Below are 17,616 nucleotides of genomic sequence, written 5' to 3'. Positions count from 1 at the left end.
AAAAATGCAATGAGACATTGAGTCATTGTACTGCAGTGAAAGGACTGTAAAAGAGAACCAGGCTGGGGGTTTCAGTTAATTTTCCTATGTAAATGCTGTTGCATGTTATTCAGCTAATTCTAACATCTCTGTATCCTATTTTGAAGATAATAAAAGGGAGAAGAAAACATTTCATTGTTAGTCTGACCTTTATATTAAGGAACTGAATCTGGAAGCTCTGGCTTAGTCATGCTGGTATACTGATTCTTTATCATTCTAAACCAAATGCAGCCTATTCCTCTCAGGCTGGGGAAGATTCTTCCCGTGAATAGTGATAGCAATATGCAGTAGATGACTAAGAAATCTTATTCTAAGGATTTGATTGAATAGTCTTCTTGAAAAGGGAATTGATATAAAGCGCATTCTGTAAGTGAAAAGCATTGTCATGAGAAATCTTAGTGCAGTTAAAAACGGGATTAAGACTAAATGTTCTGGTGGATCGGAGCTCTCTTTTTGTCTTTTGTTGATGAGGCTCTCATTTCAATATTTGGGTTACACAGTTTGTGTATGTTGGTTGGCCTGACATGATGGGTGCTATTGTCCTTGTGATTATTAGGTGAGGTCTCCACAAATTTTATACACAGGTTGATGAAAGCATAGCAAGCATCCTGCTCTTGAAAATCAGTGGTATCTGCTGGAGCTGTTAGCTCACTTGAGAACAAAGCATTCCCTTAACCAAAATCACACTAGATATTTCAAGTAGATCTTTATCAGAGGCTCTGAGCTGGTAATGTTCTGAAGCCCAGAAGAGTTTTCTCTGTAGTAACAGATGGTTGTTCAGCACTGTGATCATAATGTATGATGAACACACATAAATGAGAAAAGTCTTTGTGTTTAGACTTTGGACCAGTCTTAATTGTTGAGGCATTTCTGCTGTTTGGTAAAATCAGACTCACAAATCTGGAGGAAAATGAGAATTCTTGCATGCTGCACCACCCAGTGCGTGTGCTTGTTTACTTACCTCTGCTTATAGAATGGACCTTGGGGACAGTGAAGTTCCACAGCTTGGGCAGTGTATTGGTCTTATCTGTAATTGTGCTCTGGTTTGCACATCCATATCAAAATGGGGTAGGATGCTTACAGATTTGGAGGTAGGGATATATTTGAGAAAGCATAGGAGTTGAAAAAGGATCCCTCTGTTACATCTCTTTGGGCCTATTCCTTTCAAAGCTTTGAATCTTTCATGCCTTGTTTTGGAAAAACAGGTTTTGAACAGAGATTGGATGTCAGTATCCCTGGATCATCCTGTGTGTCTTTGCATGTCAAACTAAGAGGAGCATTTAAATCTATTTGCCCTCCTAATCCCATTAGAGGGGGCAGAGCCCCTCTGCTGTATGCTAATGACTTGACTGCCATCACAGCTCCAGCTGTTCTCCTGTCAGACAGTCTTACTTTAGTATTTTGTTATCTTTTCCCTAGGTGTTTGACTCTTGCAGGCAGGCAGCATGTGCTAAGAACAACTGATGCAAAGCCCAGAGCAGAATAAGCCATCTGATTGCTGCACATCCAGTCTTTAATGCTGTCACCTCTGTCCATCTCAGCACTTCGTTTTCGCTTAAGTGTATTGTGTATAGTAGTGTGTGTTTTGAGACCCATGTACTACCTGGCTGCACTTATCAGCTGCAGAGTTTCATGCTACTTTTTATCTATGTGAATCTTACACGAGCATAGGAAGTGGGCTCAAAATGCAGCGTGTTCAGCTACGTGCTGCTAATGTTGTATAGAGACAAGATTGGATTTCTGATAGCTTTAGTTCAGTCCCACTTCCAGAGACCTATTTCTTTAAATTGCTCTGTCCTTGCCTACATTACTTATGTTCTCTTCTTGTCGTGTAACTGCCACACAAGACATCAAGTGAATTTTGACATAAAAGAATTTAGATACTCTTCTTCTTTCTGGATCTTCCTTACCAGTCTCTTGTTTTGTTTTTTTTTTTTTTTTAATCCTTTTCTTGTTTATGCAGTCTGTTTCTGAAGTTAATTTGCTTTAAGCTGGCTATACATCATGGTTTCAGCTTGTGTGTAGCTAAATAAATGCAGCTCCATGACTTACGGATGTCTAGAGATGGTGCATATTGTGATAAGGTTGCTTAGCACTGCAGCTGCTTTAGGCCTCAGTTGCTCTGACTTGTCTTCAGCTGATTGGACGTTCACACTTGTGTTGAATACATAGTGTTAAATTCCTGTTACATGCCAAGAGAACAGGTAAATGCTAAATGTCTTTTTGGCTCTCTGCCCTGTACTGTTGGCAGCTCTTTCAGGGAAGAGGAAGATGAGATAAACTTACATGACCCACTTCAAAAGCCGCAAAGATGAGGTCTGGCAGTGGATATCCTCTGTAATACTTGCTTCTTTTTTCAGGCTTTCCACAGCAGTGGTTTATTTGTTTTTTTCCTTCTGCTTTTCCTACAGGTGCTCAGTCCCTGTCCTCTTGCGTTTCCTTCTTCTGCTTCACCCCTCTAGACCAAGGTTACCTGTTTTGCAGCTTGGCAGGGAAGACTGTTACCTTATTTTGTTTACTTCTTGTTTTTACTATTTCCAAAATAACTTCATCTGTAGTGTTCTTCACCTCAGCCTGTCCAAACACACAGTGAAATAAGGGAGAGAAGAGGGCTGTAAACCAAGATGTTTCTCCTTCAGTGACAAAGATCACAAGTTTTTTCTTCTGACTCATTCATCCAACTGTTACCATGGCTTTGAGTCTGAGGTAGCAGCCCCAAGTCAGAGTACAGCTGTGCTTAATGTGCACTTAGTTGACTCCAATCTTGACCCTTAGACTCTGGATGCATACAGTACAACTAGTGTAGTTTGTTCTGATATTAACTGTTAAGCATGTTTGCTAGATCCTTTTTCTTGTGATAATCTTCAGTTACAGAGTAAGCAAAGCTTTTTAATTTCCATAGAATTTGATACAGCCTTTAGTACTTACTAATTAGTGTGATAAGTGAAAACTTGCAGAAATGGTTTTTCTGTCCTTTCCATTCACTCCCGTGTACTGAAAGCTTCCGGAGCCTCAAAAGATATTCTGACCAGAAATAAACTTATTAGCTGTACTGACTGACCCAAAGACAATGTGGGCTCTGAATTGGGAAAGAAAAGCTTGGTCTGCTGTTTCTGTCCACTTTGTTACAAAGTTCAGTGCTGTCTGGCGAAGACCTGTGCACATGTGGTTTTCCCCATGCCCTTTTCGTGCTTCGTGTGCATTACAGTGCATCAAACTGTGTGGGATAGTGGAGTTTTATTAAATGGCTCCTCCTAATTCTGCACTGGGGATTTCTGGTAAGTCTGGCCGTTCTGCATGAAGACTTCTTACACAGGCAATGACTTTCACAAGTGTCAACCTGCCCAGACTGCTTCATGTGAAGGTGGAAAGACTGCTGGTTGATCTTGTGGAGTTAGTTTGAGGTTTATTTACATTTGTTACTTACTAGACAGCTTTTGCCCGAGCAGCAGTGCACGCTCACACCACATGCGTCTTTCTAGGGATGTGGCCAAGCCAAAGCAGTGTGTGCAGTGGGCAGCTGGGTGCTGACTTGCATTCAGAGTGATAATGCCTTGTGGAAATCTCCATTAAGTAATTAGCAATTCCCTTCAGGAAGCTGCGTGACAGAGTTGAGCACTTGTCATAATCCAGATGCAGTATGTTTTTCTGTGTATATAAGTGAGGTTCCTTATAGACATAGACATAGACACATACTTTGCAGTGCTGCCTCTATGAGCTGCTAGAGGGAACTAGCTTGGCAGAAAGCATATTTGTGTTTTTTAATCTTTCTGCAGTTAGCCCTCTGTCAGCCTCACTCCCTGAATCAGTTTGTTACAGGGTGTTGAGTGCCTGAGCATGTGGGTGGGAGTAGGATTGCCCTTTCAGCTCCTGGCTATCTGATAGATCAGTTGAGCTGTAACATGAAACTGAGACAAACTAAAACCAAGGTCAGCCTTCCTCTAGTAAGAGCTCCATCAAAACACAGTTCTCTTCACATGCATGCTGCTGGAATCTGCTTTTCCCCAAGTCCTTGGCCAAAATGTTCTTCAGGCAGAGCATGAAAACTGATTTTTTTTTTGTTCTTTTTTTTTTTCTCCCCCCCATCTGTCCCAAGTGTTCTTAAACTGGAATGGAGGAGAAATTCATTAAATTGTAGTGCCAGGTCTGCGTTTCCCTCTAGGTGTTGATAATGGTGTGTGCATGAGAACAGTGTGGATCTCTTATGCCTCTGCCCTCCCTCCCCTGCTAACTGTGCTGTCTGCCCGTAGTTCCTGAGGGTGACAAAGCAGTACCTCCCCCACGTGGCCCGCCTGTGCCTGATCAGCACCTTCCTGGAGGATGGCATCCGCATGTGGTTCCAGTGGAGCGAACAGAGGGATTACATTGATGGAACGTGGAACTGTGGCTATTTCCTAGCCTCCATCTTTGTGTTCGTAAATCTCTTCGGACAGCTGAGTAAGTGGCTCTAAAGCTGTTAAGGTGGATGCCTGAGCACTCCGGTGTGTCTGCCACCCCATGGCTCATGCAAGCACTGTGAATCATGTAAGCAGAGGCACCTCGTTGATTTGTTAACAGCCATTAATAGCTTAGAATTGAGCTCCACAGGCTGAATGAAAAGAGCTGACCTGCTTCAGGTTTTCCTGGAAACCAACTGCAAGAATTTCTTGTGACCTGTTATCTTTGAGTCAGGTGCCAGGAGTCTATTATGACAGTCTTATTTTCAATTCTGTACATCCATCTATAAACACTCCCACAACTCTGAGTTCTCTGAGTTGAATAATCACATTTTCTTAAATGGGGCACTGGTAAGACTTTCACAGTCTGCCTTTTTTTTTTTTTTTTTTTTTTTAAATAGAGATTAATCTCACTGGCACAGTCTTACTCTGCAGTTGGTACACCTCAACCACAAGAGAGTGCTTATATCAAAGGTACTCAAAGCCTGGAAGCAGAACATCTGGATATTTCCTGAGTGAAATTGGTGTCCAGAAATTGAGAGGAATAAAATCTTATCTGTTTACATTATGTTCTTCATCTATTGTCCTTGATTGCTCTGCTAATTTCACTTTTTGTGCTTGGGTTTGGTTTCTTATCCTTCTATTTCCAGTTTAATGTAGTTAATAGTTCTCGTGTCAGTGCTTTTTGTTGGAACACTTGAGGAAGATCTAAAAGCTTTAAAGCAAAAGAGTGCAGCATGTTTGCCCTAACAGTTATCATTAATAAAAGAATAAAAAATGAAAGAGCAAAGCAAAATCTCACGTTGTGATTAGTTGAGTTTCTCTGTAACTTCTTTTTTATGCTTTAATACTGACAGCTGCTCCAAAGTGCTGTATACTGTAGGCTACGTTCAGCATATGCTTACTCTTTGTGAAATAAATGGTATTATTCCAGAAATATCTTTTTTAAACGTGTTCAAAAACACTGGTTCTGAAACTGATTTGTGTCAGCGTGCCATTAATCCTAGCTGACTCTCCTCAGCACAGCTGACAGAGATCTGATTCTGCTCAGTTCAAAACAAGTTAGCATTCCTGCAGCATCTTCTCCTGTGCAAGCCAGAAGTGTAACTGTGTTCAATTTCCCCAACTCAGGTGGCTGTATCCTGGTGCTGAGTAGGAACTTTGTGCAATATGCCTGCTTTGGACTGTTTGGAATTATAGCATTACAGGTAGGAGGCTTGAATCTTCAGACCTTTTAAACCATAGCTTTCAAGTCTTCTCTCTTAGCTGCAGTATGACCAGCATATTTAAATACCCAGAATTTTTATCCACCCTGGCCTAATGCCAGTCGTCAGTGACATTGAACTATTTTGCAGTTTCTATTCTTCTGACATGCACAACAGATCCTTGGATATAACTGTAATTAGCTGGAGGTGCTGATTCAATACTTGACCTTGACCAATTTAGCAGAAGTGACTTGCAATTTACCTGTACATCAGTAATGTACCAAGTATGGATCTTGCAGTTGCTTTGGCCTTCAGCACAGTTATTCTGAAGGACTGTCCCCCGTGACGAAGAATCTTTTAAGTTGAAACATTTTTGTCTAAAACAGATGGTTTTTGTGGAGGCTGAAGCACAAGTTAAATTCTGGCTTCAGTTCTCTGTTTTACACTGACTCACAGGACTATGGTGGTGTAATTTAGCTTGTTTCCTGTAGTGTAATGTACTTTTAATTGACTTTTGCTATGGATAGTAAAAGTTTGAGAATATAATAAACATGCAGAACTTCAGTACAATGTACATGGTGTTTTCAACTTATTTTATTCTTTGCCTAGACTATTGCATACAGCATTCTATGGGACCTGAAGTTCTTGATGAGGTATGACTACTTCAGTTTTTATCAAAGCACAACAAAAGCTTTTGTCTGTTGCTTCCATTCTCTGACAGAGAATTATCTTTGTACAGAGTGCTGGAAAGATTTTACAGATGGACTGCTTGTATTAATATCCCAGTACTTAATGTATATACAGCACTTGTATAAGCTATAGACAGCAGGTTCAATACTGCAGAAGGAAGAGTCTAATCCTAACCCACAAAGATCTAATTACTGCTGTGACATCCTTGCTGAGAGCTCGGGATCTGGATTGGATCAGTGAGTTGCTATTTCCTAAACAGTTAAAATAGCAACTGTGCTTACATGTGAGACCAAAGGTGTTATTTGAGAAAACTGAAAGGCTTAGATACTAGGATGGTTTCTGGGATTTCAAGTCTATATCATCTTCCATAAGTAGAGGACAAGTTTATTGATAATAAACTTTCCTGTAAAATGTGCAGTGGTGGCTGTTACCTTTTCACCCCTCTCCCCTGAGGGTAGGACGGCGGTAGCAGCACAAGATCTGTGCTCTTGGGCTTACTACAACAAGTAAATGTGTAACTTCTCCCAGCAGCACTGCTCTTCTGTGTTCTCAAAGCAAACTCTGGACTTCTTTGGCATATATAGTTAAACCAGAGGCACAGAATAACAAACGCTGAGCGGCTGTGCCTGAGCTGCATGTGCCAGACTTCTCTAGCAGGCTGTGTGTGTCTGTGCAGGCTTGTGTAAACCTACACTGTGTACAGAGCTGCTGTTTCAGCTGCAAATTCTCATGCAGGCACACAGTGCAGGGTACAGAGTAATCACTTCTCACTAATATTCAGATTCTTAGAGTTCAAATTGTCAGATAAGACTTAACAGTTTGTATTTATCTATAGATCTAGTTGTTTTGATTTTGTTTCGCTTAAAAAAGAAAGCTTTTATTTTCCACTTGTATCTTTCTGTAGGAACCTTGCCCTAGGGGGAGGCTTGCTGCTGCTTTTGGCTGAGTCACGCTCAGAGGGGAAGAGCATGTTTGCTGGTGTCCCTACTATGCGGGAGAGCTCTCCTAAGCAGTACATGCAGCTTGGGGGCCGTGTGCTGCTGGTCCTCATGTTCATGACACTGCTGCATTTTGATATGAACTTCTTTTATGTAAGTATCGTGAGTAAAAAGTGTGGGTTGAGGAACTGGAATATAGTACTACCTCCCAGGTCGGCTGTAGGTCTTACTCATTGCTTCTCATTAAAGCCTTTTTTAATTAATATTTAGAAAAAAACGTTACTAGATTATCTGTACTAAGACAACTTGCTCTGATGATCAGCTTATCTATGCTCTGATGTCTGTGTATCCATTTAAGAGACACAAAATCTTACTGGTTTGTTGGTGGGAGTGTTGCTTTTTGGGTTTTGACTTCTTTTTTTTTTTTTTTTTAACCTCCCCTCCTTGCAGATTCTGCAAAACATTGTGGGCACAGCCCTGATTATCTTGGTGGCAATTGGCTTCAAGACGAAGCTGGCTGCCTTGACTCTAGTCATCTGGCTTTTTGGCATCAACATCTACTTCAATGCCTTCTGGACCATCCCAGCCTACAAGCCCATGCACGACTTCCTCAAATATGATTTCTTCCAGACCATGTCTGTAATTGGAGGGCTCCTCCTTGTGGTTGCACTGGGTCCTGGTGGAGTCTCCATGGATGAGAAGAAGAAAGAGTGGTAACAGGAGTAGCAACACTTCTTGGGACATAACATGTTAAGATCAGAACTGATTCTGTATGGATTCAACAAAAACTGCCAGCATTTTACACATACATGCCCCCTTCTTATTAAAGGCACAGATGTTTTGAATTTGATTTACAGTGGCACCAATATAATAGATAAAATCCCATTTCTGCAAGGAATGTTGCCTAGGCTTATCATTCTAACTTTCTAGATTTGGAACTAACCCAGCAAACCTGCATTTTGCTGGTACTTCAGTGAGTCGCAGTAGAACGGTTGCTCTCTTTAAAGTCAGGATTGTTTTAAAATTTGGAGTACTGTGAGAAATACAGCGGTATCACTCAGTATGATGTTGGATTTTAGCTATAACTTAAAAGTGGATCCCCTTTTTCACCCTTGTCAGATCTATCTTGTGTATAAGGAGTTCCACTGGTTATAGCATTGCTAATCAAGGTGGAAAGCAGTGTCAGAAGAACTCATGGCTATTTTGCTATTCAGAGGGCCTATAAATCCATTATTACTTTCATTTTAGCAAGAAGGAGGTCTTTCCTGCACCCAAATAGAAGGCAAAAAGAAAATCCTGAAAGTAACTGTAACCTCCTTTAGGTAAGAAAAGGGAGAGTTTTCCAACAAGTTACAGTTCTGTTCTTGAGGGGTGATATTCCTTCTTGCTTACGAGATTTTAAGAGGGAAGGGGCAAGGTACTCCTGAAGAGACAGAACGTTAGATGCTGGTAGGATTCTGTGCCAAAAGAACTTTTTACTCAACGCTCTTTTCCCAGAGTTGCCCCCTCCTGGGTTCCCAAGGAAGCGAGCCTAGTTATGCTGCACGTTCCATAATAAAAGCTCCTTTCTGCTATTAACCAGTTTCCATCCATCATCCATCCATGTATGCTCCAAATTCACACCTGAATTGCAGGTTACTGGTGAAAGTATTTATCCAGAACCATGGAAACTCCCTTTTCCCTGCACACAATACATGCAAGATGAGAGCAGTCAATCTTCTAATTACTATAGTCTTCTTGCTTTTTTGATTCACTTCTGTCAGTCTCAGCTGCAAAAGCCTCAGCTGACTGAACAGTGGAAGGGTTGGAGTGCTGAGCTCCAAGTCTAACTCTTCCCCCTGGTATCTTGGGCCACACCTGAGATGCATAGGGAACGAGCATGGAAGTCAGCTGCGTGCTGCCATAGTCCCAGTTCTCAACTGTGTATTACAGGCAGTTATAGTTGAAGAATGCAAGTGCAAAGCCTGCACAGTAAGTAAGCAGTCAGGAGTATAACTTTCATGTTCAGAGGAAGGAACGCCTCAGCTTAAAAGTGAGGAGAGAGCAAGGCTCTGTTTTTACCTCAGTGCCACAGCCTCTGTGCCATGAACTTGCTTAGTGAATGCTGCTTAGAAGAGGCATTTTGTCCTCTGCTGGTAGATAAACCCGTTTCATTAGATCATGAAAGCACTCTAGATTTTTAGAGAGCACAAGCCCTACCAACTTGCTAACATTACCTTGATTTCTTCTTGTCTCCCTTGAGAAAGCTGCTCTACTATTTGTTCAAGGAGCAATTCAGCTGAACCATCTCCAGCAGGAACTAATTACCTGGGTTACCTGGTAAGGATACTGGCTTGGACAGTTCTCCTGAATAGTTATTTATTAGGTGAGAAAACTAGGCTAAATAGAACAGATGGCAAATAGAAGAGTGCTGCTAAGTGTTAAAGCAGTGATTCTGTCATCCTAAGGGAAAAACATCCCATGTAACAGCAGGATGTGCTGCTGCTGAAGGGGGGAAGAAAGATTTGGGGGTAGATGAGAGGAAGCCAGCATTGAAGTTCAGGTCATTAGAAGGCTTCCTTCTAAATAGGTTTTGCAGGAGAGGTTTTTACCTCAAGTGCTAATTGTGCCTGTCTCTTCATAGCAAACTAAACTAGTCCTTTCAATTCCTGATGTGCAGCACAGGATGTTTTTTGCTCAGTTTCACTGCAGGTCCTATAACTGTTAGACTACATCAAGGCAGCCATTCTCAGATCTCTCAGCTGCTGTTGGTGTTTGTAGTATTTATAAATTGAATTTCTGTAGGTAGCCCTTAGTTAGCTTCCTCAGCTTGTTCTTTGTGTCCTGTCTAACTAAGGAGCTGGATGATGGACTAGTCTGAAATACTGACCAGTTTCCTCTGTGAAAATAAAGAGTCCGACTTCCAATAAGACCCCAGAAAAGGGAACTGTTACTGCCTCTTGCAGCAGAAGTATTTTAGTACTGAAGAGGCACTGTGAGGTGGAGGGCATTATAAGGTATTTCTAGGCAGCGCAATATGTGGACTTATAGCTGTGAGTCCTGGTACAGAAGATTCTGCTATCTTACATACACTGCTGTATTCACACATCTCCCAAAAATACAGTGACCTCCCCCAATGGCTGAGAAACAGGATGTCAGCTATCAATTGGCTCTGCAAAGTGTTCTGGAATTCATTCTGAATATATTTTTGCTTTCTATGTGGAAAAAAAAAAAAAAAAGTATAAATTCTCATTTTATGCTGTATTTTGTACCTTAGTTGTGTTTGAAAATGTTTTGATTTTTGAAACAATCAAAATAAAAACAAATGGCATCTTTGTATCCACTTGAAGTGTATGACTGGTGACACTTTAAACATGCATGCTTTTTCTCTTTATAAAGAGTTCCAAGCAGTGGTTTTGCCTTTATGTTACTGTAGTAATTCTTGTTTTGTTAGTAGTGGATGGAGAGGAAGTTTTAACGTGCAGTTTAATTCCCCCTGCTGTAACAGTTAACTGGGATGGGCAGCAGGGCTTACAGGTGAACACTTTGGTCTTGTGCACCACCTGGAATTGTTACACAAGACGCTTCAAGCTGCATTTTTATCATAAAAATTTATTTACCGTTGGTTGTTTTCTTGAACTTTTTGGGTTTTTGATGACAGCTCTTGAATTTTTTCTTTGAAGGGCCGGACTGTTTCTGTAGAAAGAAAAAGTCAGTCAGCTTTTTCCAGAAACTAAACCCAGCCTTGCCCCAGACTGCTTAAAGAGAAATCAATGTGGTCTCTTTTACCAAGAGACAGAAAAGCACAGCCCAGGGCACAGGACAAGCCATGGTGGTTTTTTGCCCTATCCTGCAAGTTAGCATCTCTGACAGTTTCATTAGGTGCAAACAGTGGCCCTATCCCCACAGAAATGAACCTAAGCTTCATCCAGCCTTAACGTTTCAACCTGATACAATCAGAAAGGCTCCAGCCCCTCCCTCAGGGATTCCTGAGAGAGTTTGTTCACCTTTACGTATACAATGTGTCTGCTTCCCAAACTGAGGAGGATCTGGGCATACTCTCCTGTAAGCACACCCAAAGGCAAGACCTGGTCAGCTCCTCAGGTAGGAGCAGTAAAAGGTATAGGATGAGTCCACGACTTTGGAACTGTTTAGCTTGTGTGTGTGTGTGTATGGAGAGGAGGATTACAGAACCCACAGTCTCACTGCTAAGATGGTGCAGCAGGATTCAATCAAAGATGAGATATTTATACAGGAAGTAAGATCCCCAGTCGGAGAAGACAGGATAAACATTTACTGCTACTAATTCACACCTCAGGATGCAAGTCAACGGCTGGCACATGGAGAAAGTATTCTCCCAAATAGATTTACACCTTCTGCTGATTCTCAGACAGGAACGGATCAGACAACCACCTACAGATGATGGCTGTTCATGCTCCCCATCTGCTACGTACAGCAAAGTGACTCCCACCTTTCCCCTCTTGCCAGCTGCTCTGCTGACATCCATTCTTTCACCATCTCCATTCACGTCACCGTTCTCCCCGCTCAGCTCGGCCCCATCATCCTCGCTGTCTGTTGCAAAACCATCGTTGGCCTCTGTGTTTTGTGGAGCTGCTGGGCTTTTTTCTGGGAAGAGTCCAGCTAAAATACAAAGGTTTAGCTCAGGATCAATTCTTCGTGCACACAGGCTCTGATGACCCGTAACCTTATTTTCTGCTCATCTAAGCTGACTCTGGCCTCCAAGGATTAGCCCAACATATACATCACTGCTGAATACTCAGTAATAAACACACTGAAGTTTTATTAGAAAAACGCCTGGTGCTCCCATTAGCCCAGTTCTGGGAACCAGGCAACACAGGCAGTTCTGGGGTCTTAAAGCTCTGCTCTCCTACAGCAAGGCAGTGTTTTCCAGATGTGAGTGGAACGGCCTTACCAACTCCAGTCAGGCTGCAGGACTTCTGAGAAATAAGGAAAGTAGTGATACCTAAAGCAAAAACCAGCAGATCCTGTATCCCTCCCTTCACACCTTCCGGGATCCAGCTCTGTGTGATAACTGCTATTTCACATTTGGCAGTGGGAAGCTTTTACCAAATCCAAGAACCTCAAACTGGATGGAGGTCACACCTCCAGCATGCGAGCAGACAGCAGCAGTATAAAGGCGCTGTGAGACTGAGCTGACAAACTTGCTTTAGGACACACACGATAGCAATGTTCTTACTCACCTGGGTACAGATCGCTCATGCTGTCATCCGTCTCCTCTCCATCCTCATCCTCATCTGTCTTGGGAGAGCTGGGCTCCCAGAATTCTTCTGTTCTGTGAGGCTGCCTGCTCCCATTCATTTGGTCATCAGCATGCTGTCTCTGCTGTTGCTTCTGCCGCAAGCAGGCAGGGACATACTTCACCCCTTCCTTCTGGCACTTCTCATCTAATGGTGCAAGGGATTAAGCAGCACTTAGCAAAGCTACCAAACCCCTGAGTCCTATTTACTGCCAGGTCTACTTTATATTAACTGCGATTCAGAAGCATATCAAGCTCCAGTACACGTTCACATAATCAACATGATACTGCAGACCATGAAAGGTGTTAATGCAGATACTCTTAAAGCTGGACGTGTTAACCCCTACTCTGGGGAATCTTTTGTACCACTCCTTCCAAATAAGAATGCTCCAAAGTATCTGCTAAAGAAGCCAGCTGATCTCTGCTCTCACGACCTTCCTTCCCAGCTGAGGTGCACACACAGCAATCGCAGCAAATTGCTGTCAACTAGAGAAAACTTACCCATTCCCTTCATTTTCAGCTACAGGAACTTCAACAGCTCAGGGGAAAAGGCAGCTTTTCTGAAGGTACAGCCAGCCAACTTACATGTTTTCAGTGCCTTCTGATAGCGTTTCCCTTGGACGTGACGCAGGACGTGCTCTGGGAGCTTGTTGATGTGTCTGAGAGTGAGTTTGCAGAACAGCTGATGTCTGAGACGCACACACAAAAAAAGAAAGAGCCACAAACAGACTTTAAGCAAGCTACCTAATAACATTTCACTTACACATACTGTGCTCAAAGCAAAAGATTTTCCCAACTACCCAAGAACTCCCTAGAGCTCAGTCACTGGAACTGAATGCACCAGAATACCTACAGGTTCTTTGTGCTGGGCACAATATGGGGCTCGAAGGTGCCATAATCAAACTCTCTGGATGTCTTTATCAGCCGTCGGTACTTCCTGCCGTCAGTGTAAGCCTGCAGCTCCGACAGCCGGCACGGCAGCTCGTGGCCCGTCAGCCGGCACCGCACCTGAGAACGAGGAGTCTCGGTCAGAGAGCCCAGAGATGACCCGGCGGAGGGGAGGGCAGACCCCAGCTCCTGTCAGGGCCTTCCTCCCCAACCCTTCCCGATTTACTCAGCGGGAGAAACCCCTCCGGCCCGGGGGCTGAGCTCAGGCGGCCTCGTTCCCCTCAAGGCCCCTCGTGGGAAGCGCTCCAGCCTCTCCTCAGGTAACGCGGCCCCAGCACCCCCCCCAGCTCCATCCGCGGACTGCTCCTGCCCACCTTGCCCGACTCCGCGAGGCTGAGCAGCGGGTGCTGCCGCAGGAAGAGCCGCACCTCCTCGGGCACCTCCTGAGCCACCTCGGCCATGAGCACGCCGCAAAGCCCCACCTCACCATAGAGAGGCGCTGCCAGACGGGAGCCTCCTCACTTCCGGTATGGGCCTCGCCGGGAAGCGGCAGTACCATAGAGAGGGGGAGCTAGAGGGGCGGCAGCCGGGGTCAGCCTGGGCGGAGCGGAGACGACGGCGGCGTTGCCCCATGGCGGCCTGGGGGCTGCTGCTGCGTGCGGGACCGCGGCTGCTGCGGGAGCGAAGGGCCGGGGTGAGCGCTGAGAGCAGCGGGAAGGGCCTGGATGGGCTCTGAGGGCGGCGGGGAGGGCCTCGCAGGGAACCGAGCGAGGAAGAAAAAAGGAAAGGCGCTCGCCCGGCTTTTATTTAAAAGTGCTGTGATAAAAACACGAGCATGCTGATAGCACGTATGGAGGGGTCATTTGTGGTGGTGGGACAGCCGACAGCATCTAGGTGGAACTCGTGCATTGCAGAGAGGCTGCAAAGGATGTTCTTTGGTTTCCTTAGATATGGCATTGCTTGCTCAGAAGAACGTTGTTTGGGTTTCCCCGAACGAAGGCAGGTTCTGCTGTGACCCAGCAGAGAGGTGAGCAGATGTGTGTGGGGTTCTGTCGCTTTCAGCCTCACACTGAGGTGCCGTTTCCGAAGGAATTTATCAGCTCTCCTCCTGTTCCTGTCTGGTTCCTCATTCTGGTTCTCTGCAGACGTTTGCTTGAGGCTCTGCAGCCCACGAAGCTCCACGACAGCCACCAGTGAGCCTGGAGAGGACATCTGGCTGAAGTGGGGCCTCCTCCTCGTGCCCCTGACTGCGTTCTGTCTGGGCACATGGCAGGTACCAACCAACACATGCTGCATTTCTTCAGAGATGAGTGCTTTGGGGCTGTCAGGGTTTCAATCTTTGGCTGTTTGATATAGATTGTGCCATAGGCAGGGCAAAGATTTGCTGATATTTTACCTTTCTGCTTTCCCACTGCACACTGGTGAGGTTCGTGCAAGTCTTTAATGGAGAGATTCATGTTGTTTTTTTTTAAGACTTCTGTTACAAATATTTCCCCCAGACGAAGTCAGCAGTCTCCATTTTCATATCTCAATTTGTTCTGTTTATGGTCAGGACAAACTTATGACCAGGAAATAGATTTTAAGGCTTGCAATGGTCGTTATATTGCTCTGGCCTACCAAGAGGAATTACTTTTGTGTTTGTGTACTTCCAGATTCAGCGTCGAAAATGGAAATTAGATTTGATTGCACAGCTGGCATCCAGACTTTCCTCAGAGCCCATCCCTCTGACATTAGAGTAAGGAAGCTGAGAAGAGTTCCACAGTAAAATCCCGCCGTGTAATTTGCCTATCACAGCTGTGATTTTCATTTCATCTTGTTCTCTGCAGCCCTATGGAGTTGAAGGAATTGGAGTACAGGCCTGTAAAGGTCCGAGGGCATTTTGACCACTCCAAGGAGCTCTACATTTTGCCACGGTCACTTGTGGACCCAGAGCGAGAAGCCAGAGAAGCTGGGAAGCTGACATCCCATGCAGAAAATGGAGCAAATGTCATTACTCCTTTCTACTGCACAGAACTAGGGTAAGTTAAGTGGTAGCTCACACGAGCAACTCGTTTCTTTTTAAAAAGTTGAATCATAGAATCACCTAGGTTGGAAAAAGCTTTGGGATCATCGCGTCCAACCATCAACCTGGGTCCTGTCCTTAGTCCCTTAGTGCCACATCCACACCTCTCTTAAATACCTCCAGGGATGGGAGCTCCACCACTCCCCTGGGCAGCCCCTTCCAATGCCTGATCACTCCTTCCAAGAAGAAATTCACCTTAATATCTAATCTAAAGCTGCAGCTTGAAACCATTTCCTCATGTCCCATTATTTGTCACCTGAGAATAGAAACTGCCCCCCTCCTCACTGAGCCTCCTTTCAGGAGCTGTAGAGAGCAATGATAGTGATTGAGTTTGTATGTCTACCTCTCCCTTAAATGCACCTGTCTCTTAGGTGCTTGAGTCTTGATTCCGAATTGTATTTATGTTTTCTTACAGCTGTAGACAGCAGCAAGAATTTCCTTTAATTCATGAGATATATTTGTCCTTTTTATGTAACTCTAGGGTCACTATTCTAGTCAACCGAGGATTTGTGCCCAAAAAGAAACTGAAACCAGAGACCAGGCTGAAGGGACAGGTAAGAGGGATACAAGGAAATCTTGCACATTACTTTCTGACCTGTGCTTACCCAGAGACGCTTTTGACAAATCAAGGAAGGCAGCAGCCATTCAGCTTCATGAGTCACTGCACTTCTTAAAGGTGCCTTTTCTTGATGCCTTTGATGAAGTAAATAAGGCATCTGCCTTTTTCCCTGCTGTTACAGCACAGTATAGCACAACCTGCTAACTTACTCATAACCAGACCCTGCAGGTGATGTACTACCAGGTCCTGTTATGCTAGAAATGAATCTTGAGAGATTCCTTTCTCCTCTACTGCATTTCAGATTGAAGAAGAAATCGACCTCACAGGGGTGGTGAGGTTATCAGAAAAACGGAAACCTTTTGTACCTGAAAATAACATTGAAAAAAACCGCTGGCACTATCGGGACCTGGAGGCTATGGCCAAGGTGACCGGGGCTGAGCCCATCTTCATTGATGCAGACTTCAGTAAGTCACAAAGGAACCCAAATCCACAACCAATTTATGTCAGTCTCCCCTTTTCTCTGTGATGTATTTCCCTAAGGCATTTCCAGAGGTATTGTACTAAGTTCACTGTACAAGGTTTTGAAGCTACAGCCACTGGCTTTGCTGGTAACTTGGGAACACCACTGCCCAGAGAAGTGGGCTATCTTTGGGATATCTGCTCATTTGGCAGAGCATGGGCAGCTCAGGGCTTTGCAGACCAAACATTTGACAATGTGCTGTACCTACAGGAAGCACAGTCCCAGGAGGGCCCATTGGAGGTCAGACAAGAGTGAGCCTGAGAAACGAGCACATGCAGTACATCATTACCTGGTAAGCTACCCAGCCAGCAATGTCTGACTTTTGTTTTCTGAGCACGAAGCCTTAAACTGCTTTCTGTTGAATCCACTGAAAGCAAGGAAATAATTTTTCCCCAGCATTCTTGCTCCTGCATCAGGGAGACTGATGAGATCTTCAGCAGCAAACTGTTTGAACCTGAGTAGTATTTCCCAGATAGTCTGAAATAACTTTACTATTAAACTGCAGCTGACTTAGGGAACTTTAATCCATCATGGAAATGCCATGTTTTGCATTATTTATTTTTACTTCTTGTCACAGGTATGGCTTGTGTGCTGCAACGTCCTTCTTGTGGTACAGAAAATTTGTACGAAAAATACCTCTATGAGGGGAAGGATTCATTTCTGCTCTCCTGTACAGCCAAGACTGCAGCCTGATCAATCCTAAAGAACTCAGTCTCAGGGCATGGGACTTCCCAGCTGATGTGGCAGCAGTTTGGAAGCATTGAACTTCAGAATTAGTGATGGGTGTTGACACGCTTGCTTACATCAGCTTTCTGGACATGTGCAGAATGCATTTTTCTATTGTTGCACAGTTTGGTCCCAAGCTACAAAACCTTTTCTTCTCCACTGCTATATTTTTTATATTCAGTGTAAGCAAATGAGGGCAAGGGATTTTATCAATCAAAATTTTTCGCATTGCAGTCATTCCTGAAGCCAAGACACTGCAGTTCTATCAGGATAAATAAAATAGGCCTGTTAGTGTT

The 17,616-nt window shown here is 44.0% G+C and overlaps 3 protein-coding genes across 4 annotated transcripts in view; 2 read left to right on the top strand and 1 right to left on the bottom strand.

Moving 5' to 3' along the window:
* The window catches only part of SURF4 (surfeit 4), a 12,437-nt gene extending 2,215 nt beyond the window's left edge, over positions 1-10,222 (top strand). The window contains exons 2-6 of the mRNA XM_003211296.5: positions 4,290-4,476; positions 5,607-5,683; positions 6,290-6,333; positions 7,275-7,461; positions 7,759-10,222. Coding sequence (XP_003211344.1) covers positions 4,290-4,476; positions 5,607-5,683; positions 6,290-6,333; positions 7,275-7,461; positions 7,759-8,025 — 762 coding nt within the window. The 3' untranslated portion in view covers positions 8,026-10,222. The remainder of the gene's footprint in view (positions 1-4,289; positions 4,477-5,606; positions 5,684-6,289; positions 6,334-7,274; positions 7,462-7,758) is intronic.
* On the bottom strand, positions 7,759-13,985 carry SURF2 (surfeit 2). The gene is made up of 6 exons (XM_085239334.1): positions 13,828-13,985; positions 13,419-13,573; positions 13,151-13,254; positions 12,510-12,713; positions 11,759-11,928; positions 7,759-10,983 (listed from the first exon to the last, which is right to left on the bottom strand). The coding sequence occupies exons 1-6, from the start codon at positions 13,912-13,914 to the stop codon at positions 10,900-10,902; spliced, it is 804 nt and encodes a 267-aa protein (XP_085095460.1). The 5' UTR covers positions 13,915-13,985; the 3' UTR covers positions 7,759-10,899.
* On the top strand, positions 13,969-17,616 carry SURF1 (SURF1 cytochrome c oxidase assembly factor). 2 transcript variants are annotated; one of them, XM_085239333.1, is made up of 9 exons: positions 13,969-14,147; positions 14,402-14,480; positions 14,554-14,726; positions 15,106-15,188; positions 15,280-15,471; positions 15,997-16,069; positions 16,376-16,538; positions 16,805-16,886; positions 17,172-17,616. In XM_085239333.1, exons 1-9 carry the CDS (start codon positions 13,983-13,985, stop codon positions 17,236-17,238), a joined length of 1,077 nt encoding a protein of 358 aa, XP_085095459.1. In that variant the 5' UTR covers positions 13,969-13,982; the 3' UTR covers positions 17,239-17,616. The 2 variants fall into 2 exon arrangements, with proteins under 2 accessions (XP_085095459.1, XP_003211363.3); XM_003211315.3 differs by having other exon boundaries at positions 13,971-14,147; positions 14,599-14,726.

The sequence above is a fragment of the Meleagris gallopavo genome, chromosome 19, assembly GCF_905368555.1.
Source record: "Meleagris gallopavo chromosome 19, MGAL_WU_HG_1.1, whole genome shotgun sequence".
NCBI classification, from domain to species: domain Eukaryota; kingdom Metazoa; phylum Chordata; class Aves; order Galliformes; family Phasianidae; genus Meleagris; species Meleagris gallopavo.
The sequence above is the reverse complement of the archived record's forward strand: the minus strand, read 5'-3'. Positions and strand labels throughout refer to the sequence as shown.

Bases quoted from the DNA above. Each gene is read 5' to 3' on its own strand.
- SURF2 (XM_085239334.1), bottom strand. From the start codon at position 13,914: ATGGCCGAGGTGGCTCAGGAGGTGCCCGAGGAGGTGCGGCTCTTCCTG. The intron at 11,929-12,509 runs GTGAGTAAGAAC...TTTGTATTTTAG, and splicing joins CATGAGCGATCTGTACCCAG to CTGGACTCTTCCCAGAAAAA. The intron at 10,984-11,758 runs GTGGGAGTCACT...TTCTTTCTACAG, and splicing joins CAGCTGGCAAGAGGGGAAAG to AAACAGTCCGGCCCTTCAAA.
- SURF1 (XM_085239333.1), top strand. From the start codon at position 13,983: ATGGGCCTCGCCGGGAAGCGGCAGTACCATAGAGAGGGGGAGCTAGAG. The intron at 14,148-14,401 runs GTGAGCGCTGAG...TGGTTTCCTTAG, and splicing joins TGCGGGAGCGAAGGGCCGGG to ATATGGCATTGCTTGCTCAG. The intron at 14,481-14,553 runs GTGAGCAGATGT...GGAATTTATCAG, and splicing joins TGCTGTGACCCAGCAGAGAG to CTCTCCTCCTGTTCCTGTCT.